This window comes from Coregonus clupeaformis, chromosome 1 (assembly GCF_020615455.1).
Source record: "Coregonus clupeaformis isolate EN_2021a chromosome 1, ASM2061545v1, whole genome shotgun sequence".
Classification (NCBI taxonomy): domain Eukaryota; kingdom Metazoa; phylum Chordata; class Actinopteri; order Salmoniformes; family Salmonidae; genus Coregonus; species Coregonus clupeaformis.
This window is the reverse complement of record NC_059192.1, coordinates 19469685-19496943: the sequence shown is the minus strand read 5'-3', so window position 1 is coordinate 19496943 and position 27259 is coordinate 19469685. Positions and strand designations below refer to the sequence as shown.

The 27259-nt window shown below is 41.0% G+C and overlaps 3 protein-coding genes across 8 annotated transcripts in view; 2 read left to right on the top strand and 1 right to left on the bottom strand.

Moving 5' to 3' along the window:
• The first annotated feature begins 2979 nt into the window (after positions 1-2979).
• LOC121535946 (retinol-binding protein 4-B) lies at positions 2980-5984 on the top strand. The gene is made up of 6 exons (XM_041843209.1): positions 2980-3089; positions 3351-3470; positions 3635-3771; positions 4931-5037; positions 5228-5440; positions 5548-5984. Exons 2-6 carry the CDS (start codon positions 3369-3371, stop codon positions 5565-5567), a joined length of 579 nt encoding a protein of 192 aa, XP_041699143.1. The 5' UTR covers positions 2980-3089; positions 3351-3368; the 3' UTR covers positions 5568-5984.
• Positions 5547-16599, bottom strand: cep55l (centrosomal protein 55 like). Of its 4 annotated transcripts, none has more exons than XM_041842795.2 (9): positions 16513-16599; positions 15036-15235; positions 14352-14624; positions 11530-11583; positions 11244-11394; positions 8732-9033; positions 8240-8311; positions 7712-7843; positions 5547-7564 (listed from the first exon to the last, which is right to left on the bottom strand). In XM_041842795.2, the coding sequence occupies exons 2-9, from the start codon at positions 15219-15221 to the stop codon at positions 7364-7366; spliced, it is 1371 nt and encodes a 456-aa protein (XP_041698729.1). In that variant the 5' UTR covers positions 15222-15235; positions 16513-16599; the 3' UTR covers positions 5547-7363. The 4 variants fall into 4 exon arrangements, with proteins under 4 accessions (XP_041698729.1, XP_041698643.1, XP_045065208.1 ...); XM_041842709.2 differs by lacking the exon at positions 16513-16599 and adding an exon at positions 15810-15893; XM_045209273.1 differs by lacking the exon at positions 16513-16599 and adding an exon at positions 15556-15775.
• The window catches only part of LOC121535267 (myoferlin), a 24047-nt gene continuing 13066 nt past the window's right edge, over positions 16279-27259 (top strand). For 2 of the 3 annotated variants that reach the window (XM_041842279.2, XM_041842196.2), the window contains exons 1-17: positions 16279-16494; positions 16908-16963; positions 17205-17296; positions 22491-22599; positions 22865-22958; positions 23376-23530; positions 23638-23766; positions 23929-23991; positions 24099-24149; positions 24269-24299; positions 24410-24525; positions 24746-24872; positions 25299-25402; positions 25502-25570; positions 25670-25713; positions 26268-26350; positions 26598-26636. In XM_041842279.2, coding sequence (XP_041698213.1) covers positions 16404-16494; positions 16908-16963; positions 17205-17296; positions 22491-22599; positions 22865-22958; positions 23376-23530; positions 23638-23766; positions 23929-23991; positions 24099-24149; positions 24269-24299; positions 24410-24525; positions 24746-24872; positions 25299-25402; positions 25502-25570; positions 25670-25713; positions 26268-26350; positions 26598-26636 — 1453 coding nt within the window. In that variant the 5' untranslated portion in view covers positions 16279-16403. The remainder of the gene's footprint in view (positions 16495-16907; positions 16964-17204; positions 17297-22490; positions 22600-22864; positions 22959-23375; positions 23531-23637; positions 23767-23928; positions 23992-24098; positions 24150-24268; positions 24300-24409; positions 24526-24745; positions 24873-25298; positions 25403-25501; positions 25571-25669; positions 25714-26267; positions 26351-26597; positions 26637-27259) is intronic. The other variant, XM_041842373.2, reaches the window with a different exon arrangement.

Sequence of the window (27259 nt, the reverse complement as noted above, 5' to 3'; positions counted from 1 at the left end):
CATGATGACAAAGCAAAATCAGGTTTTTATATATATCTTTGCAAAAAAACTGAAATATCACATTTACATAAGTATTCAGACCCTTTACTTAGTACTTTGTTGAAGCATCTTTGGCAGCGATTACAGCCTCAAGCCTTCTTGGGTATGACACTACAAGCTTGGCACACCTGTATTTGGGGAGTTTCTCCCATTCTTCTCTGCAGATCCTCTCAAGCTCTGTCAGGTTGCATGGGGAGCATCGCTGCACAGCTATTTCCAGGTCTCTCCAGAGATGTTCGATCAGGTTCAAGTCTGGGCTCTGGCTGGGCCACACAAGGACATTCAGAGACTTATCCTGAAGCCACTCCAGCATTGTCTTGGCTGGGTGCTTAGGGTTGTTGTCCTGTTGGAGGGTGAACCTTCGCCCCAGTCTGAGGTCCTGAGCACTCTGGAGCAGGTTTTCATCAAGGATCTCTCTGTACTTTGCTCCGTTCATCTTTCCCTCAATCTTGACTAGTCTCCCAGTCCCTGCTGCCGAAAAACATCCCCACAACATGATGCTGCCACCACCATGCTTCACCGTAGGGATGGTGCCAGGTTTCCTCCAGACGTGAAGCTTGGCATTTAGGCCAAAGAGTTCAATCTTGGTTTCATCAGACCAGATAATCTTCTTTCTCATGGTCTGAGAGTCCTTTAGGTGCCTTTTGGCAAACTCCAAGCGGGCTGTCATGTGCCTTTTGCTGAGGAGTGGCTTCCGTCTGGCCAATCTACCATAAAGGCCTGATTGGTGGAGTGCTGCAGAGATGGTTGTCCTTCTGGAAGGTTCTCCCATCTCTACAAAGGAACTCTGGAGCTCTGTCAGAGCTCTACAGACAATTCCTTTGACCTCATGACTTGGTTTTTGCTCTGACATGCACTGTCAACTGTGGTACCTTATATAGACAGGTGTGTGCCTTTCCAAATCATGTCCAATCAATTGAATTTACCACAGGTGGACTCCAATCAAGTTGTAGAAACATCTGAAGGATGATCAATGGAAACAGGATGCACCTGAGCTCAATTTCGAGTCTCATAGCAAAGGGTCTGAATAGTTATGTAAATAAGGTATTTCTGTTTTTATTTTTAATACATTTGTAAACATTTCAAAAACCTCTTTTCACTTTGTCATTATGAGGTATTGTGTGTAGATTGTAGGCTGTAATGTAACAAAATGTGGAAAAAGGGAAGGGGTCTGAATACTTTCTGAATGCACTGTATATATATATACATATACATATATAGTTTGGAATACTATATTACATATCCAGCAGATAAAAATGATACTTTGTCCTGACTATGGTACTGGTCCAGCCATTCTTTGGGGCAACTTATGCTTTTTGCGGTTTAGCCATGCCAAGTTATATAAGACACACGTTTGGCTTTTCCGAGTTTCATTTACTGGGGTGCTGGACCCCTGGGTCACGGTTATATGATCCTAGAAAGAAAAACAAAAATGTCTACTTGGAAAGCTTACTGGCAGCTTTATACCACAAATCAAGGTTTTATGGCCAGAAAAGTAAGTGCCTTCACCCTCATTTACTGTATATGCCCATTTCATAACACTTTACATACAGCCTGCAGGTATTATGCTTTATAACTTGTTATAATGTATTAGCCTTTATAATGTCCTCTGGAATTTTCTGGCGTGGTATGATCAATAAAATACAACTATTGATTAATTCTGTTTGAGCACAAGGTTTTTCTCTTTGATATTGGTTGTATAGCAAACTAGAAGTCAATGTTATTTTCTCCACAGGATGTCCTATACAGGATAGCAACCATTAGAGATGTATTTAACATTGGGCAATAAAATGATATGTAACATGATTGCCTAACATGGTTTTCCAGTGAAAGTGAAAAATGTTAAAGGGCCAGTGCAGTCAAAAACCAGTTTTTCCTGTGTTTTATACATATTTCCACACTATGAGTTTGGAATAATGCTGTGAAATTGTGAAAATTGCCTTTTTAGTGTATGTGCTGTTTGAAAAGGCCGCCTGAAATGTCAGCCTGTTTTGGTGGGACGGAGTTTTGGCCTTCCATGGTGACATCACCATGCGGTAAATTAGTTAATAGACCAATAAGAAAGAGAGTTCCAAACCTCTCTGCCAATAACAGCTAATTTTCAGTTTTCCCCTCCCCACTCAGACCACTCTAAGACAGTCCTAGCAAAATTATTGCTTGAGAAATTGCTGTTTGTTAAAAAGCAAGTTTTGTTTCTTTTTGACCATTTTAATACTTTTTATTTTAATACATTTTTGGGTACTTAATTGTTACCCAAAAATGATTTGATGTTGAGATAAAAATGGCTGCATTGAACCTTTAAGAAAAGTGGAGTAATAACATCCCACTGGCTACAGATGTCAATTCAACATCTAGTTTTGATTTACATTTGGTTGAGTTGTCAACTAATGTGAATTCAACGTGAATTAATAGTGAAATCAACAAGAAATGTCACCATGACGTTGGATTTAGGTTAAACGTTGGGTGAAAAAAAGAGGAAATTCCCTTACGTTGATTACTTTTTTCAAAACCAATCACTTTTTCACGTTGATTCAACATCATCACATTGACATTTTTGTTGAAAAGACATGGAAATAACGTTGATTCAACCAGTTTTTGCCCAGTGGGATGAGACTAACCAGAAATAACATATTGTAGTTGTTCCAGGGGCAAAAAGCGAGCTGAGACATTTATTTCAAAGTCTGGATCTGGACGTTAACCTGGGGCTCGTACTGCTGAAGCAAAACATTTCACAGTTAGTGATTCATAGCGAGTATGTATAATGTATAGTATTCCAGATATGCTCTTGCCTTTACCCACAACAGATGTTTCATAAGGCAGCAAAAACACATTTTTGGGACTGGGGTCAAATGTGCAGAAGACATCTGGACTAAATGGGAGTCTTAGTTGGAGTTACGTAATGTTTTCCCAATTGGAGGGGAGGCTGTTGGTTGGGGCTGTCTCACATCTGTTGTTGTTCTTACCCAACCCTGGCTGTGGCAGGACCCTACACTATAAAAACCTCTGTATGTACAGGAACAGCACATCTAAGGCACCTCAGACTTTACAAGGTATGTTCTGCATGGGAAGGGATGGCAAGGTTTTACATGTACTCTGCTTGGGGTTTTCCTGGCAGATCTTTTATTTTTATTTACTTATGTTTTTACTATCAATTACTGTTTTTACTCACTTTTCATCTTTTTGATTCGTTTTCAACCTTTTTAGATTGAAGCTGTAATGGAGTGGGATATGGCTCTTTTATGGACTAGATGTGATGTACTGGTTGTGATGTTGTGATATTCTCTCATGACTCTGGGCTCTGTCTTCCACAGATCCATCAACAAGGCAACATGCTAAGAATCTGTGTGGCCCTCTGTGTTCTGGCAACATGCTGGGCACAGGATTGTCAGGTTTCAAACATTCAGGTCATGCAGAACTTCGACAGAAGCAGGGTAAGAACAAAATTCTAATTTCCGAAATGTCACTTTCCATAAAGTATCTCTGCTCTTGTCCAATTTGATCTATCAGCCTTGGAATGTTCAATGTAGAATGGAACTGGAATTTCATTAATTGTATGTTATGCAGAAATTGATAGAGCTCTCATTTCATCTTGCAGTATACTGGTAGGTGGTATGCTGTGGCCAAGAAAGATCCTGTTGGTCTGTTCCTCCTGGACAATATCGTTGCTCAGTTCTCAGTAGATGGAAGTGGCAAAATGACTGCAACTGCCCAGGGAAGAGTTATCATCCTGAAGTGAGTTCTGTTTACTTCCAAACGATCAAAATTGTTTCTCAAACCTCCTAAAATTCATCATGCATTCACATTCACTGAACTTACTTATTTTACCTTTTTCCTCCATTTACCCTCCCTTTATCCTCCCCTTTCCTCCCTTTATCCTCTCTTTATCTTCCCCCTTTCCTCCCTTTATCCTCCCCCTTTCCTCCCTTTATCATCCCCTTTCCCCCCTTTATCCTCCCCCTTTCCTCTCTTTATCCTCCTCCTTGCCTCCCTTTTTTCTCCCCCCTTTCCTCCCTTTATAATCCCCTTTCCTCCCTTTATCCTCCCCCTTTCCTCTCTTTATCCTCCTCATTGCCTCTCTTTATCCCCCCCTTTCCTCCCTTTATCCTCCCCTTTCCTCCCTTTATCCTCCTCCTTGCCTCCCTTTATCCTCCCCTTTCCTCCCTTTATCCTCCTCCTTGCCTCCCTTTATCCTCCCCCTTTCCTCTCTTTTCCTCCCCTTGCCTCCCTTTATCCTCCCCCTTCCTCCCTTTATCCTCCCCCTTTCCTCCCTTTATCCTCCCCTTTCCTCCCTTTATCCTCCCCCTTTCCTCCCTTTATCCTCTCTTTATCCTCCCCTTTCCTCCCTTTATCCTCCCCCTTTCCTCTCTTTATCCTCCCCCTTCCTCCCCCTTCCTCCCTTTATCCTCCACCTTTCCTCCCTTTATCCTCCCCTTCCCTCCCTTTATCCTCCCCCTTTCCTCCCTTTATCCTCCCTTTATCCTCCCCCTTTCCTCCCTTTATCATCCCCTTTCCTCCCTTTATCCTCTCCTTTCCTCCCTTTATTCTCCCCCTTTCCTCCCTCTTTCCTCCCTTTATCCTCCCCTTTTCCTCCCTTTATCCTCCCCTTTCCTCCCTTTATCATCCCCCTTTCCTACCTTTATCCTCCCCCTTTCCTCCCTTTATCCTCCCTTAATCCTCCCCCTTTCCTCCCTTTATTCTCCCTTTATCTTTTCCTTTCCTCCCTTTATCCTCCCCTTTCCTCCCTTTATGCTCCCCCTTTCCTCCCGTTATCCTCCCCCTTTCCTCCCTTTATCCTCCCCCTTTCCTCCCTTTATTCTCCCTTTATCCTCCCCCTTTCCTCCCTTTATCCTCCCGTTATCCTCCCTTTATCCTCCCCTTTTCCTCCCTTTAGCAACTGGGAAATGTGTGCCAACATGTTCGGCACCTTCGAGGACACTCCAGACCCTGCCAAGTTCAAGATGAGATACTGGGGCGCTGCTGCATACCTCCAGTCTGGAAGTAAGAAAGACTACAGACGCCAAACTGAAGACTAAAATCTCCTATTGTTGTACAGAATGTTCCATTGAGTTACACCCATTGATGATAACTTGACTAATCCTCATTTGTACATAATAGCATGCCATTGATGAAGCTGCCTGCTGTCAAACCAACCATTGCTATGATTCTGTCTCCTCTCTCCTCCACATAGACGATGACCACTGGGTCATTGACACCGACTACGACAACTATGCCATCCACTACTCCTGCAGAGAGGTTGACCTGGACGGCACCTGCCTGGACGGATACTCTTTCATATTTTCCCGTCACCCCAACGGCCTGAGGCCTGAGGACCAGAAGATTGTCACCGACAAGAAAAGTGAGATCTGCTTCCTCGGCAAATACAGACGGGTTTCACACACTGGTAAGCTTTGTTATAAGTCAATTTAGTAATTAAAAGTAATACTTTATTTTTGTGCAAAAACCAATTGTGCAACTTCTGGTCTAACGTGTTTTATTCCTCCATTGCAGGTTTCTGTGAAAGCAGCTGATCTGGAACTTGTCAGAGGGATATCGTGAACGTAGAATTCCACATATCAATAAACTGTAAATATAAACCAAAAAAAACACTGTCACTGGCCAGCCTCTTCCAGCAGTTGGGGAACTTCGCCGTTACCAAAGCCACCAATCAACCAAAGCAAATGATATGTATCTGAATGTATAAGGAAGGATATAGCATACTTTACTTATTGACATTGTATGATGTAGTCCCGTGTATGATGTAATCCCATGTAGCTCAGTAAGTAGAGCATCGCGTTTGCAATGCCAGGGTTGTGGGTTCGATTCCCATGGGGGGCCAGTATGAAAATGTATGCACTCACTAACTGTAAGTCGCTCTGGATAAGAGCGTCTGCTAAAACGTAAATGTAGTCTGGAACGACTTTTTAAAATAAAAACACATGGTACTAGTCTAGTGTTTATTTTGTATTATTGGCATCAATGGTTTCAGTTATACTTTGTGCTTCAAATGTCATCAGGTGTGTTTGCCATCCATACAACTGCATTGTCCCACATGGCTTCCATTCAACTGTGACAAACAGACAACAATTACTCAAAGATTGTGTTGATAGTACAATGGCTATCATCTTTATTGCACATTTTTGTACAGTGTATAACAAAGTGCAAAGACAGCTTTCGGATACAGGGCAAAACAAAAATAGAATCAAATGAAAAACAAAGACACCCAATTATCTGGAAAAGGTCAATTATTTATGCTTCACTAACCCTAACCCCCCCCCCCCCCAAAAAAAGGCCTCAAACTTAGAATTATTCATAACACACTGCTTGGAACCAACCATATGAGTATTCTGCAGTCGTAACCTCACAGCTAAGTCCTTGTTGTAACATTCCTTGAACAGACACCGTAACCTCTTTTTCCCCTACCCAAGAGAAGCCTTGCTAATCCTTGGCCTTAAATAGTTTAATGCAAGGACTTACTAATGCAATCTCTTTCGAACTGGTTTGCAAAGTAAGAACTGATGCGGAAGTGGGCCTTACTCATACATTTACCATTGCCCAGTGCAGCCTTTTTATTATTATTTCAATATCAAGTCATTTCTGGGTAAAAAGTAACTTACTGTGATAGTTGTCCATTAAAATTGTCAAAAATATAACTATTCTCAAGCCAGAATTTTTATAGGAATGTCCGAGTGGTCTGAGTCGAGGACACTAAAGCGGTGCATTAAACACAGTTAGGATTGTGGCTTGGGGATCAATCCACTGGTCACATTTTTTCATACTTTTACAGTGTTAGTTTCCTCAGCTGTTGTACCAACATGATTCAAAACACATGAAAAACTGAATTGACTGCACTGGGCCTTTAACACTGATGGAATACACCTCATGAATGCAAACAATGCTTATAGAGAGACAAGGTAGAACTGAAAAAATAAAGAAACTATGTGGTGAACACTTGTTTCATGTTCTAATCAGATTTAGGTAGCCCAATTTGTTCAAAACAAATAGAAACCTAAAAAGAAAAAGCAGAAAAAAAACCCATAAATAATATTGTCTTACGTAAGTTCTATATCAAAACTATCCACAAAAGATTTTAAATCACACAAAAAAGATAAAAAAATCTAAATAGTTTATTCTTGTCAATCAAAAATAGGTCACTGATTTCTTTTAAAACAAGGCAAGAAAGAAACATTTTGTCATGTAAAAAATGAGCATAAACACAAACCAAATTGACTTCCTCTTCTAAGATTATATAAAAACAATATCTTAAAGACAAAAGCAAGACCGAGACTGGCCAGATGTACTCCCTTGTTAAATCCCTATTGGCTGTTCAAGCGAAACAGTAGTCAAGGTGGGCCAGCAGTTCTCTGTGTTGACTGGTGGTGTATGGGGCTCTGCACTTTGGACACTCCAGGAAACTCTCGTCCAGGAGGTTTTTGGAGGGCGAGGTGGGGATGGGATCCTCAATGGACAGCCTATCAAACTCCAGCTTGTTGTAAGAACTTGGCTCAGAGAAACGAGACCCTCTCTGCTGTTTTTGAAATTGAAAATACATAGAAACCTATCAATTGGTGCACAGTTGCTTATCTGAAGACAGCAAAGGTATTCATGACAACACAATTTAAAAGTAGAAATGTCAAAATAATTGAAGTGTACTGCAATATTTCGCAATGCTTACTTGATGGCTGGATTCCAGTCTTGTGATTTGGTCCCGAGCCTTGCGCAGCTCTTTCAGGACATTGTGCAACTGATGCTGTAAACTCTGCCGATCAAGTTTCTCGTTCTCAAATTCTTTGGCAGACAGCTGGATCTGGGGGTAATAGACAACAGCAAATCAAGAGAGCACTGCAGAGATCTTGGATGTTGTATTAATAAGAGATGTTATATAACTGAGTATTTCACAATCTAGAGTCAGGAATGGTTTTGGTTGCCAATACAAAAATCAAATCACATTTTATTTGTCACATGCGCCGAATACAACAGGTGTAGACCTTACCGTGAAATGCTTACTTACAAGCCCTTAACCAACAATGCAGTTCAAGAAATATAGTGAAGAAAATATTTACTAAATAAAATAACAATAACGAGGCTATATACAGGGGTGCCGGTAGCGAGTCAATGTGCGGGGGTCCAGGTTAGTTGAGGTAACTTGTACATGTAGGTAGGGGTAAAGTGACCATGCGTAGATAATAAACTACCTACATACCTGCTGCTCCAGTATGCCAACTCTCTTCTGTTCCTCGTTTTGGTTTAACAGAGATTTCTGGAGTAGATTCACCTGAACAGAAAACACTATTTTGTCTTAAAAGGAAATTGAAGGTCTGATCTACGTTCAGTATTACTATTTATATTGAAAGAACAGTGGGAACGTGTAGAAGGTGCGAAGAAGAACGAGCATAGACAGGAAAGTGGCTGAGAGACAAAGATCGAACCCCCTTCTCCGGGGGGTAAATATGGTTCGACACAGAACATTTGTATTTAATCCCCAACTATCTTGAACTGCTAGATTGAACTGTTGTTAGATAGGTATAGATATTCGACGAGATACAACCTGACTCATTTAAACACCAACCTTTCCCCAGCAACTCTTCCACAGGCCGTGGTTGCAAAAGAGAACGCTTTATAAATCAACTCAAACTGGTCAACCAAAGCTGCGTAATAAAACTGCATAAAGTTTCTCCCTGGTGTGGAACAGTACCTGCAGCAGCAGCTCAGCACACCTCTTCCTCTCCTCCTCCAGCCTGGCGTCCATGCTGTCCAGCTCGGACCGCATCCTGTCGGTGCGGTCGGCCGAGCACTTCCTCTCCTCGCTAACTGTGTGTCTGCTGCTGAGGCGCTCGGCCTGGAGCTGTTCCCGGGCCTCGGCCACCTCCCTGCAGCGCTCCTCGTACCTCCCCTGGGCCCGCGCCGCCGCCTCCTTGTGGGCCTCCACATCCCGCTTGGCTTGCAGCAGAAGCTTGTCGTAGTACTCCTGCAGCTGGGAGGAAGACTTCTCCGGTGCTGGGGAAAATTAAGCAGGGTTACAATATAATACGATCCTCTATGCAACACTTATGGTCCTCTGTAGCTCAATTGGTAGAGCATGGCGCTTGTAACGCCAGGGTAGTGGGTTCGATCCCCGGGACCACCCATACGTAAAAATGTATGCACACATGACTAAGTCGCTTTGGATAAAAGTGTCTGCTAAATGGCATATTATTATTATTACTATTATTATGAATGGGTCACTAGGAAGTACTGTTTGCCAAGCAGACTATGCTTTACCATTGTAATAGCTAATTAGAACTAATTTGTAACGGCTAATTATAAGCTTGAGTCAATTTCTGTGTCCTCGCGGAAATCTAAATCAGCATAATACAAAATCCCCATCAAAATCCATCTGTTTTTTTGCAAGGCCTGCGTCTCAATCCACCGCATCCGCCAATGGCAGCTTTCGGCATCTGCGATGGAAGGTCTACGACCCCCACAAGCGTCACGGGCTTCGTCTGAAGTCGGTACCGCCCTTCTGCCAACTTCTGTCTGTAGCGTCCGAACGGTTTGGGCTACACACTAATATGACCCTCTATGGAAAGGTGAGTCTCTCACGAACATGTCGGTTGTTTTGCTCTAGGACGCCCACAAGCCAAACCTGAAGGCAGCCTGGTACCAGTTTTAAAAAATGAATGGAAGTATACACCACCGTTCAAAATTTTGGGGTCATTAAAATAACATCAAATTGATCAGAAATACAGTGTAGACATGTTGTAAATGGCTATTGTAGCTGGAAATGGCTGATTTTTTATGGAATATCTACATAGCCGTACAGAGGCCCATTATCAGTAACCATCAGTCCTGTGTTCCAATGGCACGTTGTGTTTGCTAATCCAAGTTTATCATTTTAAAAGGCTAATTGATCATTAGAAAACCCTTTTGCAATTATGTTAGCACAGCTGAAAACTGTTGTGCTGACTAAAGAAGCAATAAAACTGGCCTTCTTGAGACTAGTATCTGGAGCATCAGCAATTGTGGGTTCGATTACAGGCTCAAAATGGCCAGAAAAAAGAACTTTCTTTTGAAACTCGTCAGTCTATTCTTTTTCTGAGAAATTAAGGCTATTCCATGTGAGAAATTGCCAAGAAACTGAAGATCTCGTACAACGCTGTGTACTACTCCCTTCACAGAACAGCGCAAACTGGCTCTAACCAGAATAGAAAGAGGAGTGGGAGGCCCCGGTGCACAACTGAGCAAGAGGACAAATACATTGGTGTCTAGTTTGAGAAACAGGCGCCTCACAGGTCCTCAACTGGCAGCTTCATTAAATAGTACCCGCAAAACACCCGTTTTCAGCTGTGCTAACATAATTGCAAAAGGGTTTTCTAATGATCAATTAGCCTTTTAAAATGATAAACTTGGATTAGCAAACACAACGTGCCATTGGAACACAGGACTGATGGTTGCTGATAACGGGCCTCTGTACGCCTATGTAGATATTCCTTTTTTTTTTTTTTTTTTTTTTTTAATCAGCCGTTTCTAGCTACAATAGCCATTTACAACATTAACAATGTCTACACTGTATTTCTGATCAATTTGATGTTATTTTAATGGTACAAAAAATTGCTTTTCTTTCGAAAAACAAGGAATTTTTTAAGGGACCCCAAACTTTTGAATGGTAGTGTATATATAGTTTAGTGCCTAAAATAAGGGGTTAAATAAGTGTAAAAAAATAAAAATAGTTTCCTGATCTTCCTTATATCTCTTAGATATAGGACAGACACTTCAAAACAAACTTCCTTTAGATTTTTTTACTATCTGTTTTTCCATGTATGAATCTGGTATTCAATGCATTTCTATGGGCTAATAGCAGTAAGGCCAAATTCAATGTTTCATCAAATATTTTTTATATATTTTTGGGGGAGACATAAAAGGATCCTAAAATTCTAAATCAAATAGCTAAATGGTCAGCGCTATGACTATCTTAAAACAATTCCATATGTTAGCTTAGTAGAACCCCTCCCTCCCCCCAATTAAGTACTTTTGTATTCACAGACTAACAAGCGTTAGCCTAGAGGATAATTATTTTAACCACATGGGGAAAAAATGTGTGAAATCAACCTTTATAATGCGGAGAACATTGTGGGATCTGCCGATTTTTAACGGTGGATTTACTCTTAACAGCAAACGAGTGCCAAATCCCACACTGCACTGTAGGCTCAGACGCCCTGTTTTTTTACCGGCTGAATTGCCTTCTTTGTGTTGTTGTTGGAGTGCTTGGTTGGCTTGATTTAGTTGCTGCTCCAACTCAAGAGTTCTGGCCAGGACTGCCTTGACATAGGCCTCTCGCTGCTGGTCATAAACCATCCACTGTTGGTTCTTCTCCAAAGCCTTTCGTAACCCAGGAAAAACACACAAGGGTAAGGGTTAGATGATACAGTTTTCCACACAACGCACTACGATTTTTGAGCAGACAAAGACGAAAAGAAAATGGCCATTTTAATCTTGACAAATTATTCAACTCACATCTCTCAGGTGATCCTGAACTATTGCAACCTCACCAGAGGGGACCTGGCCATTCTATCAAACAGTATAGAAACACAGGTATTAGAATATATCAAAACAATTGCATAGGTGAACACAACAGATACAATCACTTTCTACGTGAAGACATGGTCTGTTCTATGTGGGTCTGTGGGAGACGAGTCTTGGATGCTTTACTTAAAAAGTCTAATGCAGACGTTTTTATCTGTATATCACATCATTTCTGGGTAACAATTAAGTACCGTACTGTGATTGTATTCAATTAAAATGGTCAAAAATTAAACAAAAATAGCTTCTTAGCAAAGAGCAATTTCTCAAGCAAGAATTGTGCTAGGAATGTCTGGGAATGGTCTGAGTGGGGAAGGGAAAACTGAAAACTAGCTGTTATTGGCAGAGTGGTTTGGAATACTTTATTATTGGTCTATTAACTAATTTACCACCTGGTGATGTCAACATGCAGGACAAAACTCCACCCCACCAAAACAGGCTGAAATTTCAGGCGGTCTTTTCAAACAGCTCTTACACTAAAAGGGCATAATCATAATTTTCACAATTTCACAGTATTATTCCAACCTCAGTGTGTGGAAACATATATAAAACACAGGAAAATCACGTTTTTGACCACACTGGGCCTTTAAAGAGGACATAATCAAATCATAAAAAAGGGCTGTAAGCCCAGCTAAATGCAAAGCCGCCTCAAGGTAAGTACTGCATACAATAATATAACGCCTAGTGTGTCCTTTAACCAGTCAGTGACCCAGCCACCTCTTGGCAGCGGCAGCCTAGTCATAGTAAGCCTGGCTGGAATATATCCCCCATAACACCTAGGCCTTGACCAACTATCCCTGGAGAGGCTGCCTTCATTCTGCAATCCCTCGAGAGCGACGCCAGGTCCATCTCATCATAATAATAATGTTAAAGTTGACCCAGAGGTTGACGTCTGATCCCCTGGGTATGACACAGCAAACTGATACCTATGACCTAAAGAGGCAGGGCGTCTCAAGGTTGAGCCGCAGTAAGGCCTATTGGTCAGCTCAGGCCCTTAAAGGGACTGGGATCATACGTTTGTCAACTTTGCCCATCCTCTATGACTGAACATATGGGGTGGGGGTTATGTACAGGAGGGTAATGCCCCCGGTGATGAGGGCCTGTCGGGAGGTGGATTTCCTTGAACATGACCTCATGGTTATTTGAAAGTTGGAGACGGATTAGGGCATACAGATAATAAAACTAGTTCTCTCTCTATGAATAAGACTACTGGTAAATAACTTTAAATTATTAAATTGAGGAAAAACTCATTTTATCAGAGGGAAGGCTCTGTCATACTCGTCTGGTAGTGTGATCAAAGAGAGTTCAAAAGGTTAAACAATTAATGTTTGTGAAGCTCTGTAATCATAAAATGGCTAACTCGTCATTCTCACTCTTAGAAATATGACACTTAGACGACTGGCTAGATAAGAAATCGGAATGAAATGTCATAATTGAATCATCAAAGATGATAAATAGGAAATGCTGCCAGAGCCCATTCAACTGGCGGCTGCGGGCCAGATCCGGCCCTTTAATCAATTTAGACTGGCCCCTTGATCAATTCTGAACATTAATCAAAAATCTGGAGACGGAAATCAGACGTTTATTGCCAAAATGACAAGGCCTATTAGTGTGGTTTCTAGCAGCTTCAGCAAAAAAAAAAAACCTTCCTATGAATTTGACTCTAGTGTGTGAACAGTGTGCAATAAGCTAACATCATTCCTGAAAGCTAAGACTCTCAGGGACACGTACATGCCTTCTGTTTCTCTCTACGAAGTCGTGCAGGAAATGTTAGAAGGGCGTGAGAACAATGAACTAATGACTGGGGAAAATTCATTCAAAGCATAGGCTACTTCCCCCCACCCCCCCCTAAAATAGAGAATCAAATAGCTTGCTGGTCCATGTTATCACCATCTGTGTGTTAGGGCAGCAAAAATAAAATCCTTTGTTTTCAGAGGATTTTAAAAATGACCTAATTACTTTTAGCCACATTTAAGTGCTTTATAATGGTGTGTGTGCGTGTGTTGTTTTTCATACATTTCTTCGGAAGAATAATCGCATGTCGAAAATGTCTGGCCCCCCTGCAATGTGGCCCCCATAAGAATATTGTTGAGTAGCCCTGGGGTGCGTTCAGATCGCTTCAACATTTGCTACGTTGAGTGACAGTTTGTACTGAACAACACGCTTCCCCAAAACTATGTGCACCGTTCGTCAACAGCCTTTGAGGTAAGTTTGCTTCCGTTTGGTGTTGTGGCCTGATCAATATAGGTGTGACCATCTAAAAACGCAAAACTCTTGCAGCACACCATATGGTAATTGCCCTGTAGGCCACCATAATCACAACGTTTTTCAACTGGTTGTTCAGTACAGTGCCGTTTCGGTTTAATTCATCGTTGCACACCGTTCCGCCGTACTTAACGCAACCCAGCACTAACGCCACCTGAGCTGAGAGTTAACAAGTATTATGTCAGAGAAGGAGCCATTCAAAGAGCAAAGGCTGCCATCTAGAGTTTAAAAATAATATTTCACCTTGAGATTTGGAATTTTTACATTTACGTCATTTAGCAGACGCTCTTATCCAGAGCGACTTACAAATTGGTATGCCACCAGCCTAACCACAACATTCATACTGGAAACGGCAATGTTTGAATATGGAGGGGCGTGAACTTTGAAGTGTCTTCTTGTCACACATACATTCTCTCCATAACTGATCCTAGTTTAACACAATGGAACAACGTCTAGGCCTCCTCAGTAGCCTGAAGATTCAGCTCACCAACCTGGAAATCAGGATCCTGTTCCTCCAGCGCCTGACACCTTGCAGACACCGCCACCAACTTGTTCTTCAGGTTCCCGGTCTCCTCCGAGAGGGACTGGAAGAGTTTCTCTCTGTGCTCGGCCTCTCTCCTCCCCTGGTTCAGCTGAGACTGGAGCGATGCCACCACCTCTCCCCCACTGGAACTCAGCTGTTGTCTCAGAGTCTCCAGCTCCTTGTCCTTAGCCAGCAGCTGCTGAGTGTTCCTCTCCCTCAACGTCTCCAGAGACAGAATCCTCTGCAATCAATTGCAAAATGTGTATGAATTGAATTACATTTGATAGTGAATTTTTCTTAATTGAACATGACTCATCTTTATATTATCACAACTCCATCAAGACAATTTAAAAAGGCAAGGGTGCTAAACCCACAGACCAAAAGCCACATGGTGAAAGTGAAAGTGATTGATGGTCACAACAAGTTTATGAATGTGTTGAGTGCAATGGTTGTTTTGGTTTGACATCTTTTCTGTTTATGGATGTAGGCTCCCTCATCACTACTGTATAATAATACTGTATCAACCCCATTACATTTTGACTTTATAACTTTATAATAATAATTGGGCTGGCAATACTAGTTAGCCTAAGCATCTCACAATAGTCTCTTTTTACACAAGCTACTATGCTTTGTCATTTTGCTAGCTAGTTACCTCTAGCAGTTTGCTCTTGTCTGAGTCTGGTGGCCTCGCCGTTCGTTTAGATATTTCATCCATCTGCTTCTTCAGTTGAGCATTCTCCTTCCTGAGTCTGTCCATTTCCACTTCTGCTTGCTTTGAGACACTGGATTTAAAGCCTAACTTGTTGACAATGGTCTCCTTGGTGCTTTTTGATGCCATGTCTGGCGTGTTACCTAGAAAAACAATGTTGAAGTTTGATGTCAATGTATAACAATTAAAATCACTCGCATCTCATTCAATTGCACATTTTCAATCAAAGCTAAATACATCTAGGTAGTAAATATAATAGGCAATACTCACGTTTGTTTATTTCATTAGGCATAAATGCAATTAATTTAGCACCTGCAGTGAGGCCTAGCTAACGTTAGTCGTTGAAATTGCATGCCAAACACAAAACAAACTCAAGCCCAAAACAGAAGAACATGCCTAACTGAAAGAAAAAAAAAGCTCCATAATTTCACAACTGAATGACATAACTACAACATCATCTTACCAAAAAGATACAGATAATCTGCTAGATTGTTGGCTATATATGTTTCTTCGAGTTTGTGGCGAATGCTAGTTAGCTAGTAACGTTAGCTACGTTAAATACTGTACAGTAGGTGCCTGTCTGGCTAACAACACAGCTAGCCAGCAATCCGTCCTTATTTAGCTAGCTAAGCGTTTGTTCGTTCCACCCAAACTATTTTCTACTGTTAATAAAACATGTATGGATGCATCTTTAAATATTTAGAAAATATAACTCACAATGTAGACCTCTATTTCCGAAACAACAATCTAGGATGTTTGACTTATGAGAATGAAACGGACACTTTCTTGCTTCCTAGTTCAAAACAAGTTTGAATGCAGCGCGTCAGGCGTCATATCCGGTTGTTGGATGACGCGACACTCCTTTTTTTAATCAACCACCACTAGATGGAGACAGAGTACTGTTATTGCTCAGACCAAAAACAGAGCACCAATAAACATGTCATGGAACAGAAATTAATATGAATGGAAAATACGATTTGCTAAGTCCATATTTATTTTGGTCCTATCAATGCATCACTATCCTGCTTTAATAGCACCATGCAATTAGTCAACTTTCTACCGTCTTATCCATCTTTCACTGAACCACTATTTTCGTCCTCTGTCATCCTCTGTCAACACATACACAGGATGGCAGCACATTGCCATTACCAAAGAAATCCACACCCACCCTTATTTTCCTAAATTAAACACGGGAGCTATTTCCTCAAATTATGCAGTTGGCTTTAGTGATGGGGAGTTGATGGTGTTGCACGCGATTCGGTTTTTATAGTCATTACAGAGCAATACTGATTCCTGTTAGTGATTATCATAATGTTGCGTGTTGTGGTAGAATCTGCTAAAGGTCTGCCTAAAAGTAAACTTGGAAGTACTCCAGATCCCGTAGCATCTATTATTTTTAAAGGTAAGGAAGTGCACTTACTTTTTATTTCCCAACGATTATCTTTCTGTATCTTGATCCACAACTCTGATGGGCTACTTTATTGTATCTCCATCACGTTACAGAAAAGGCTGTACAGAAATGTCATAATAACGTGTTCATTAATTGAGAAAAAACACAGGTTGTCAGATGCAGAATGATGATGATGTAACCTATTGATTGGTTGAATCAGGATGTATTCCTTTGAAGTAGGCAATAACTTTTCATTGGACCTAAATTGATGAGTGTATCAATTCAATATTACCCGAGTTATCATATTGACTGCATTGACATCCACTCTACCCTGTAAATTAGAAGTTGCTAAGAATTTAATGAATTCTTAGCAACTGTAAAAGGTGACTGAAATAAGTGAAAAAGTCAACCATTTTTACTTTCAGATGAAAAAAAGAAAACCAAAACAATTGACAGTGAAGTCAACCCAGTTTGGAATGAAGTAAGTACTTTGTTATCTGTTCAGACTATTTGTCCTTGGGAAAGTTGTATTACCAAAAGAAGACTAGATACACTTGAAATAGCTACAACCCTGATAGTGTGGGTGTGATATTGTAGGCGTCTGTATAATACTGGCATTCTCTAATAGGCTTAATAATATAATTTGTGTCATGTGTACCTCAAGGCCTTGGCGGTGGCAGTGCCACTGATTGATAATTAAGAAATGTCATGTTTGATTACAGGTCCTTGAGTTTGATTTGAAGGGTTCTGTGCTTGATTCCTCATCTTACATTGATGTGATTGTGAAAGACTACGAAACTATTGGAAAAGATAAGTAAGTGGCCCAGACATACACTTCATCCTAACACACCAGCATTAATAGGGGTATTTAGGAGAGCGAGAAACCCAGTTTGCCTCACCTCATTTAAACAGAGCAGAGACGTCCTCTAAATGAAGTTGCACAGAGCTGTCTAGTCTGCAGTGTGATTACAAGAGGTGGCAGGACTTCTTACAAAATCTCTGACTTAATCGGTTCAATGTTGCTGAAGGTGGTCATTAGATTAAACCAACCTCCTGCAAATTAACCCCAAAGGGAAAGAGTCAACTGCAGTATCGAAACGGTTTCAGAGTTAAATAACAAGGCTTTTACTGAGAGTAGTGCAATGGATTCTAGGGATAATGTTCATGGGAAAGTAAGTTAGCATAACCACTCTTTCAGGAGACCACATTGTTGGCTTAAAATGTAACTCCCACACCCTACTTGCCATGCTCAGACTTGCATGCAGTGAGTGGGAGAGGTGATCCGCCTTAGGCAACAATAAATACCTGTTTGTTCTGTTGGGATGAGTTTATGGCACTTCTTGACAGGGAAAATATTGTATTCAGTGAGGACGAAGAAGTCGTGAGAACTCAGGCCACTATAATATGTAAATAATAAATAATAATATGCCATTTAGCAGATGCTTTTATCCAAAACGACTTACAGTCATGTGTGCATACATTTTTACGTATGGGTGGTCCCGGGGATCGAACCCACTACCCTGGCGTTACAAGCGCCATGCTCTACCAATTGAGCTACAGAGGACCACATTGAGCTACAGAGGACCACATGTATAGAGACCAAAGTTTACATGTTGTGTATTTTCCATTCACAGAGGGAAAGACATATATGGTAACAATCTGGAAACATAACCACAGAAAAAGTTTCCAAGGTTTTGCAAGTTAAATGACGTAAATGTAAAATGTAAATGTTAAAATCGTCAAAGCCTTGTATGTTATGAAGGCAACACATATACGTTACAGAATGTCCAGGTTTTAGTGAGATAAATTCAGTAAAATGATCATGTCTGTGAATCTACCTGTCTGTGGTCCTCTGTAGCTCAGTTGGTAGAGCATGGCGCTTGCTACGCCAGGATAGTGGGTTTGATTCCTTGGACCACCCATACTTAAAATATGTGCATGCATGACTGTAAGTTGCTTTGGATAAAAGTGTCTGCTAAGTATTATAATTGTATGTATGTAATGCAGCTTAGCTACATTCTGCAACTCAGCATAGTTGAAATCGGGGGTATGATTTTCAAGTTTTGTCAGGTATATGCATGCATCAGTGCAGGCCATATGATGTGTGTAAAGCTTTCCATTGAGTTAGCCTAGTCTGACACACTCTGATGATGTGGTGGAGTGTAGGGACTCCTCTCTCACATAGTTTTACAGGGTCTGTTATGGTACTTTGTAACCCTAGCAACTTCGGAGAGAAACGTTTAACCTTGTGGTTCTGGATTTATTAGATTTGGGCAGGAATTCCTCAAATGATCCCAAAAAAGATATGCTAGTTTAACAGAGTCACACAAATAAGACATTTTTGTCAAAGATGCTGACTTTATGGTTGGTCAATGTCATTATGTGTTGACATACCTGAATACTCATGCTATGTAACAGGGCAGCATAAATTACATGGCTACGACAAGGAAATGTCTACTGTGGTTGACATAGGAAGGCTGCTGGCAAACATTATGGTCAGTGGGTGGAATGACTCCACACTTTGGTAAAAGCAGATCGGGTTCTGTCGGCACACCTGTCTGCATTTAATGACCTGAAAATGTCAGGCTGACGGACATACACCAGTTAACATGGAATGCAAGGAGGAAGGAAAATAATGTTATGAGAGGCTGACATTGTAATCCTAGACAATAATTACATCCCAGAGCGTTTCGCCATAGTGGTCTGTTACTAACTGCGTTACCCTAGCAACAGACAAGAACCAACATATTCTACAGATGGCAATGCTCACTGACTCACTAACCCCTCCCTATTGGCCACAAATATTTTTTGGACTGAAGGTATTGCAGGGATGATTGTTTTGTTAATATCACAGAAATGTTACTATTGTCACAAGGAAAGGGCAGAACATCCTCTGAATTATTATCCTGCACTCTCCATAGAATTCATGTTTCAGCCTCCCAGAGGTAGAAGAGATGTCTGAACACTGCCTGGGGAATGTAATATTCCCAATGAGCAGAGTGACCAGTAGAGATAAATTGTAAAGTAAAACAAATGAGAAATTACATTATTAACACTAGCCACCTGGATCTGTATGAACATTATTCATGATTGGAGGGTAAAGATTAAAATCCTTGGAAAAGTTGTAACATTACATTTGACATTTTAGTCATTTAGCAGACGCTCTTATCCAGAGCGACATACAGGCGCAATTAGGGTTAAGTGCCTTGCTCAAGGGCACATTGAGAAAATGTTCACCTAGTCGGCACGGGGAATCAAACCAGAAACCTTTCAGTTACTAGCTTAACGCTCTTAACCACTAAGCTACCTGCCACCCAACATCGTTTGTGCATACAGTACATAGGTGATGTGGGAAGGCAAGTTAGATCAAACTATCAAACTTCAGATTGTGCTGGTGGGAGGAGCTATAGGAGGGCGGGGTTATTGTAATGGCTGGAGTGGAATAAATGGAATAGAGTCAAACATGTGGTTTCCATTGTTTGATACCGTTCCACTGATTCCAGTCCAGTCTTTACAACGAGCCCTTCCTCCTATAGCTCCTTCCACCAGCCCAATCTGGAGAGCAAAGCTTACTAGTAAATATTTTGATATACCTTGATGAAATCTCTATTTGATTGCTCCTGTGTGATGCCAGGTTCCTGTTCTTTGTGGGTGTGTTTGACTGGGTGTGTTTGTTAACTTTGGGAGGAGGCCACCCCAATGCCTTTTCTCATGGTGACATCACTGAGCACACAGAAGGCTTTTCTGTCATCATCTGCTCACTGCACTCATGACTAGATGTAATCTCTATTCTTAAATAAAGAAGTTGTATTTTATTTATTTAACCTTTATTTATGCAGGTGAGTCAATTAAGCACAAATTCTTATTTACAATGATGGCCTGAGTCAGTAGCCTGATGTATCACAATCTTCATACTTCCATATTTGATAGCATCAAAGATCATTATGGTCAGCACTCTCATTCAGTGCCTATAGAAAGTCTACACCCCCTTGAACTTCTTTCACATTTTGTTACGTTACAAACTGGGATTGAAATAGATTTAATTGAAATTTTTGTGTCATTGAGCTACACAAAATACTCCGTAATGTCAAAGTGAAAAGAAAATTCTACACATTTTTACAAATTAATAAAAATGTAATAACTAAAATATAGTCGTTGCATAAGTATTCAGTCCCTTTGTTTAGGAAAGCCTACATTTTTCAGATGTAAAATCTGGCTTAACAAATCACATTATAAGTTACATGGACTCACTCCGTCTGAAATAATAGGGCTTGATCTGTCCCCCATACATACAACATCTGTAAGGTCCCTCAGTCAAGTATTGAATTTCAAGCCCAGATTCAACTACAAAGACCAGGAAGCTTTTCGAAAGCCTCATAAAGAAGGACAGTGATTGGTAGATGGGTAACAATAACAAACCTGTCACGCCCTGGCTCTGGGGACTCTAGTATGTTGAGCCAGGGTGTGAGTTTTCATGCGTTTTCCATTCTAGGTTAAGTATTTCTATGTTGGCCAGTGTGGTTCTCAATCAGAGGCAACGAGTGTCAGCTGTTGCTGGTTGTCTCTGATTGGGAACCACATTTAGACAGGCTGTTTTCCCACAGTGGTTGTGGGATCTTGTTCCAAGTAGGTTGTGTTTGATCTAAGGACGTCACGTTATCGTTCGTGTTAGCTTTCAATAAATAAGTATGTTTGCATTCAACGCTGCGCCTTGGTCCTCTGTTCCCGACGATCGTGACAAAATCAGACATTGAATATCTTTAAGCATGGTCAAGTTAATAATTATACTGTGGATGATGTATTAAACCACCCAGAAACATCAAAAGATGCAGTCGTCCTTCTGAACTGAGCTGCAGGAGAGGAAGGAAACTGCTTAGGGGCCATTGGTGATTTTAAAACAGCTACAGAGTTCAATGGCTGTGATGGGAGAAAACTGAGGATGGATCAACAACATTGTAATGACTCCACCATAATGAACTGAATGACAGAGTGAAAAGAAGAAAAAATATATACTGAATAAAAATATTCTAAAACATGCATCCTGTACGCAACAAGACACTAAAGTAAAAGTGCAACAAAAACACAGCAAAGGAATACACTTCATGGCCTAAATGCAAAGCTTTATGTTTGGGGCAAATCCAACACAACACATCACTGAGTAACTAACTGCCTCCTTATTTTCAAGCATGGTTGTGGCTGCATCATGGTATTGGTATGCTTGACATCGGCAAAGACCTGGGGAGTTTTTCAGGATGAAAAGAAACGGGATGGAGCTAAGCACAGGCAAAATCCTAGAGGAAAACCGGCTTCAGTCTGCTTTACACCAGACAGTTGGAGAGGAATTCACCTTTCAGCAGGACAATAACCTACAACACAAGGCCAAATCTACGCTGGAGATGCTTACCAAGATGACAGTGAATGTTCCTGAATGGCCAAGTTACAGTTTTGACTTAAATCTGCTTGAAAATCTATGGCAAGGCTTAAAAATTGCTGTCTAGCAATGATCCCCAACACCTTGACAGAGCATGAAGAATTTTGAAAATAATAATGGGTGAATATATTGCACAATACAGGTGTGCAAAGTGCTTATGAGACTTACCCAAGAAGACTCACTGCTGTAATCGCTGCCAAAGGTGTTTCTAACATGTAATGACTCAGGGGGTGAATACTTTGTTTCATTACTCATTGACATTAGAGTATTTTGTGTAGAACATTGAAAAATTACAAATCAATTTTAATCCCACTTTGTAACGCAATAAAATTTGAAGAAATCCAAGGGGGGTTTCTATAGGCACTGTAGTTGATTCAGTTGGCTAGTGGCCAAATCGCCGCTCTCAAGAACTCTACTGATAAGGATATTGTTGCAGTATTTTAATTTATTACATGCACTTGATGTTTAATCAAAGACACATTATCAAAATGAATTTCATACCTCACCTTTGTATAGTAGGAATGCTTTATTTGTTTTTACAGCTAGCCATATCTGAAAGTTTACCCTTGTTTTGTAGGTTTCTCGGCTCTGCAAAAATCTCACTGAAAGACCTTGCAACTGGTCAAGTCAAATCCTTTCCATTTAAAGATCTGGCTCTTGTCAATGAAAAGGGACAGGCTATTGGGGTAAGTTGTTCACTATTTACTAATGGAGATTGCCGCTACTCACCAGCTACCAGGGATATGGGCAAAATAATCATGCAATCAGCTGAAATTGAAACACCTGCAGTCCTCATTATCCCATTGTAATTCATTACATTATATTAGTATTAGCTTAACTACAATAACCACATCAGCACCAAAAATCTCATGCAATTTTCCATTTAGAATTTTGATATCAGCACATTTTGATGAGATGATTGATTGATTCCACCAATTATTCACCTTCCAGGCCACGGTGAGCCTTGTTATTCACTATAACCCTCCAGCCAATGCCGCTCCAAACCCAAATGACCCACAGGCAGGAGATGCTGCAGGGGATTCTGGTACGTCATGTGTTCTCATAGACTTAGATAGACAACTCATCATTGTATCGGTCCCATTATGGTGCCTGTGAGAGAATGGGCTGCGCCATCGAGGCCATCTCCATTTTGAGGTAGTCCATTTTCTTCTTCTAATACTTCTATGAGTTGGTAAACAAACTGATTGTAAAAAAAGAGCTGTCTGGTATGCTTGCGTTAATCATCAAAATAAGAAAGAAACATCAGGGAAAGATTGGCTTGTTGCTTTTGTCTTCCTATCAACCAGGAAGTGTAATTGACAGGGGCAGGATTATGAAAGGCCTATGAGTTTATTTGGATACTTGTATTATCTGTTACTAAAGGCAACAACTAATCTTTGTGCTGTTGATTATACTTTATATCTGGTGACTGTGGTTGAGGTTGTGCTGTGTGTGTCTGCAGTGGAAGGTAAAGAGGGGGATGAGGACTTGACTGATGCAGGACAGAATGGCTCTGCAGGGGGAGTCTCCTCCCCTGGTCAGCCTGGGAACCAAAGACTGGTCAAGAAAACCAGGAAATTGAACCGTCCCCTGGCCAATAAACCTCAGGACTTTCAGGTGAATTCTGGCATAGGGGTTGTAACGTCTATCTAATCAAAGCCATGAATTATGATTTGACATTGTTCTGATTCCCTTTTCTCATACTCATGATCTCTTACCTTCAGATCCGTGTCAGGATCATAGAGGGGCGACAGCTTCCTGGGAATAACATCAAACCTGTTGTGAAGGTGAATGTTTGTGGACAGACTCACAGAACAAGGATCAAGAGGGGAAACAATCCCTTCTTTGATGAGGTAAAAGAAGGCATATTAATTTAACTTAAATTGACTAAGTCCATGTGTGCTTAGCAAATGTTGAATTATTGCTTGAGAAATGACTGCAGTTGATTTGTCCTGAAGGTTAATGTGGATTTGCTTTTTTCATTAAACCACCCAGATTCCTTTTTCTCTTTACAGATGTTCTTTTACAACGTCAACATGTTACCATCGGACCTATTTGATCAACATGTCAGCATTCGGGTAAGTTGAACTCAACGTTAGTAATTTGGCACTAACTGATCTGAACCGTCAGAGACCATGTATTGCATTTCATTCTCACTCTAATAAACAGTACTCTCCTTCTGTAGGTGTACGACTCCTTCTCTCTGAGAGCTGACAGTCTCATGGGGGAGTTCAAGGTACTCCATCTTTCCCTTCCACTTCTTATTAAAACATTGAAGGATCTGACTTTATATTCCATTACTCTTGACATATGCATTTTATCAGTCTGAAGTATTTCCCATCTTGCTTCCCACAGGTTGATATCAGCTTCATCTATGATGAACCAGGTATATTTATGGTGCCTTGCACAGTATTTGCATACACTGTGTCTGATTTCCATTGGCTCAATGGAGGTACATGTTGTGCATGTGCCTGTCTGTCTCGGTCTGTCTCACAGCTCACTCTGTAATGAGGAAGTGGCTCCTCCTGAATGACCCTGATGAATCCAGCTCGGGGGCCAGGGGATACCTCAAAGTCAGCATGTTCATCGTTGGGGCGGGAGACGAACCACTGGTACAGTAGTAGTCTGGGTTACCGCTCACAGTTCCTGTTGGCATGATTGATAACTGAACACTAGTCGGGAGCATCTTCATGATCTGGATGAACCCATTCCTGTATTATGACTTGTCAGAGCTAAATGAATCTCCTTGTCAGGTCACATGTACCTGAAAATAACGTCTGTCCCTATCATAGTGAAGTGTGACAACTGTGCGTGTGTGTGTGGCTTCTGCAGGTAGAGAAGAGGGATATTAATGATGACCAGGATGACATAGAGAGTAACCTGCTGCTGCCAGCAGGGGTCACACTGCGATGGGTCACCCTGTCTCTCAAAGTGTTCCGGGCCGAGGACATTCCCCAGAGTACGCCACTCGTATATATAATGTTCTGTTGCTGCTGTTGTGGTTGACTTGTTCTGTTGCTGCTGTTGTGGTTGACTTGTTCTGTTGCTGATGTTGTGGTTGACTTGTTATGCTTCAAGGCTCTTCAGCCTAACTCTCAAGTGCTTTCTCTCTACGCTAAAGATAGGTGTGATTCCGAACTAACTATTCATTTAGAAGTTTCTAAATCTGCATCTCTCAATTAAGATTGTTTCAAGATGCAAGTAAGTACATCAAAGTTAAAGGAGTTGTTCACTATTTTACAACGTGATGTTAGATGGTTCCTCACCCTGAAAGTAGTCTATGGGCCAGGAGAAACTGCCATAGACTACTTACAGGGTGAGGAACCATCTAACGTCAAGTTGAAATAGTGAACTACTCCTTTAACCAGTGTGTTTTTCACTATAGTGGATGATGCCTTTGCCCAGTCATTGAAGGGGATGTTTGGAGGGGATGGGGACAAGAAGAATCTAGTGGACCCTTTTGTCGAGGCTTGCTTCGCTGGCAAAAAGGTATTCACATTACTCTCCACCTAAAATTCGAATCAAGGGGTGGATTTGTTTATTATGGAAATAGTTGTGAAGTTGATATGTGAATGTTTATTGTTGAAGCTGTGCACCAAAGTCATTGAGAAGGATGCCAACCCAGAATGGAACCAAATGCTGAATCTTCAGGTCAAGGTAAAAAAAAAATATATAAAAAAAGCACATCTAATGCACTGGATTTCTGCTTTGGTAAATTGTGATTCAAAACGATGATCCTGCAAAATCTTTCTCCAGTTCCCCTCCATGTGTGAACAAATCAAACTGACCATCTTTGATTGGTAAGTCAACAGCATTCCCTCTACTGAACACTTATGATGGACATATGTATCCATTTAAATCACTCCATTTGAGCTCTGGCAGTTTTCTTCCGCCTCACCTCACTTCTTTATTACAGTATTCGGATGCATACTTCCTCCGTTTTTACACAAATAAGGGCCAGGAGTTTTTCCTGGTCACAAGGCTCAGAAAAACCTCAGGAATGTACACAGTGTGTATTCAGCCCCCTTAGAGTGCCCCAGTGCTCGCTCCCTGCGACCTGCCTGTAGACGTCTCCAGAGTGTGGTCCAGTCAGTTGTTATTTGGCCTGGGAGGAACCCGGCAGTGCTATAGTATGAGTCAGACAGTCAGTCACTCCCTGTTCCAGGCCGGGATCCTGTTGGCAGGAAAACACCCCTGTAACCTCTGTCTGTTGCTACAGGGAAAAGTGGGAATAGTAGGAAATAGGTGCAAGTCAAAGATTAGGAAAACAGTCTGTCCCCTAAATGTGATGAAAGTGAAGTTCATTCACATTGGTGGGTGTCAATGTCATGTTGATATAGCACCTTTTATGCAGGGATCGCCTGACGAGGAATGACTGTATTGGCACCATGTACTTGAATCTGGCCAAAATAGCATCCTCTGGTGGCGAAATTGAAGGTATGGTTCTCGTATTAATTACAACACACCACACTATATTTCTCCCTTTCACGATGTCTATAGCTCAAGTATATGATTTCTATGCTATTGTCATCATAGCTTCTAGTATAATGGTGTTATTTGGTGTAATTACACTATGTCCATTCACTTTGGTTGTTAAATGAATGGATCAACTCTATTCATCTCTATACTCAGTTGTAACTTTCTAATATACAGTACATCCACTTTTCTTTTTCTCTTGGTATAGACAAACATGCGGGATATGGCTTCTCTCCATCACTTGAAGGTTCAATAGATGAATAGATATGTGGTGAATTGTTAAAGTATCGTCCAGTGCAAAAATCCAGTATCACTAACAAGTTGCAATATTTTATACGTCACATCGGTACATTCCACTGATTCTAGCCCAGCATGACATTTCAAATAATCTAGAATGGAGGAATCTAGAATGGAGTTAAAGGAATTTAGAAGGGATCCAATTTGACCAATTTGAATCATTGACTGTGATTACTGCATTGGATTTACTTTGAGAATGTGTGACTGCCATGAGTTGTGCCCGGTCCACTCATTTCTGTAGCCCTTTGAGTACAATAGTAGGATTTTTGAGTGAAGTAAACACACATATCAGTTCAAAGTTGACCTTCCTCGGTACTCAAAAGTTTACAGCGAAACAATTTTGCTTCACCTAACCTTCCCCTTAACCCTTGATATTCAGTTATGGAATTTTGATAACATTTGCATGCTTTGTTTGTGCTGTCACAGAACTGCCTGCTATCCTTTTGTTGTCAAAGATGGAGAGCAAACTCCTTTGCTTCATTTGCTGCATGTGTTGCATTTCTGAGTTGCTGTGTGAGGCTGACATTCTTTCTGTAACCTAACACTCCAATGAAAAATAAAAAACGGCATGTG

Coding starts and splice junctions, on each gene's coding strand:
- cep55l (XM_041842623.2), bottom strand. CDS start 15,384: ATGCCTAATGAAATAAACAAAC. Junction 14,625..15,035: donor ACAAGAGCAAACTGCTAGAG/GTAACTAGCTAG, acceptor AATTGATTGCAG/AGGATTCTGTCTCTGGAGAC. Junction 11,584..14,351: donor AACAGGATCCTGATTTCCAG/GTTGGTGAGCTG, acceptor ACTGTTTGATAG/AATGGCCAGGTCCCCTCTGG.
- LOC121535946 (XM_041843209.1), top strand. CDS start 3,369: ATGCTAAGAATCTGTGTGGCCCTCTGTGTTCTGGCAACATGCTGGGCA. Junction 3,772..4,930: donor GGAAGAGTTATCATCCTGAA/GTGAGTTCTGTT, acceptor TCCTCCCTTTAG/CAACTGGGAAATGTGTGCCA. Junction 5,441..5,547: donor CAGACGGGTTTCACACACTG/GTAAGCTTTGTT, acceptor CCTCCATTGCAG/GTTTCTGTGAAAGCAGCTGA.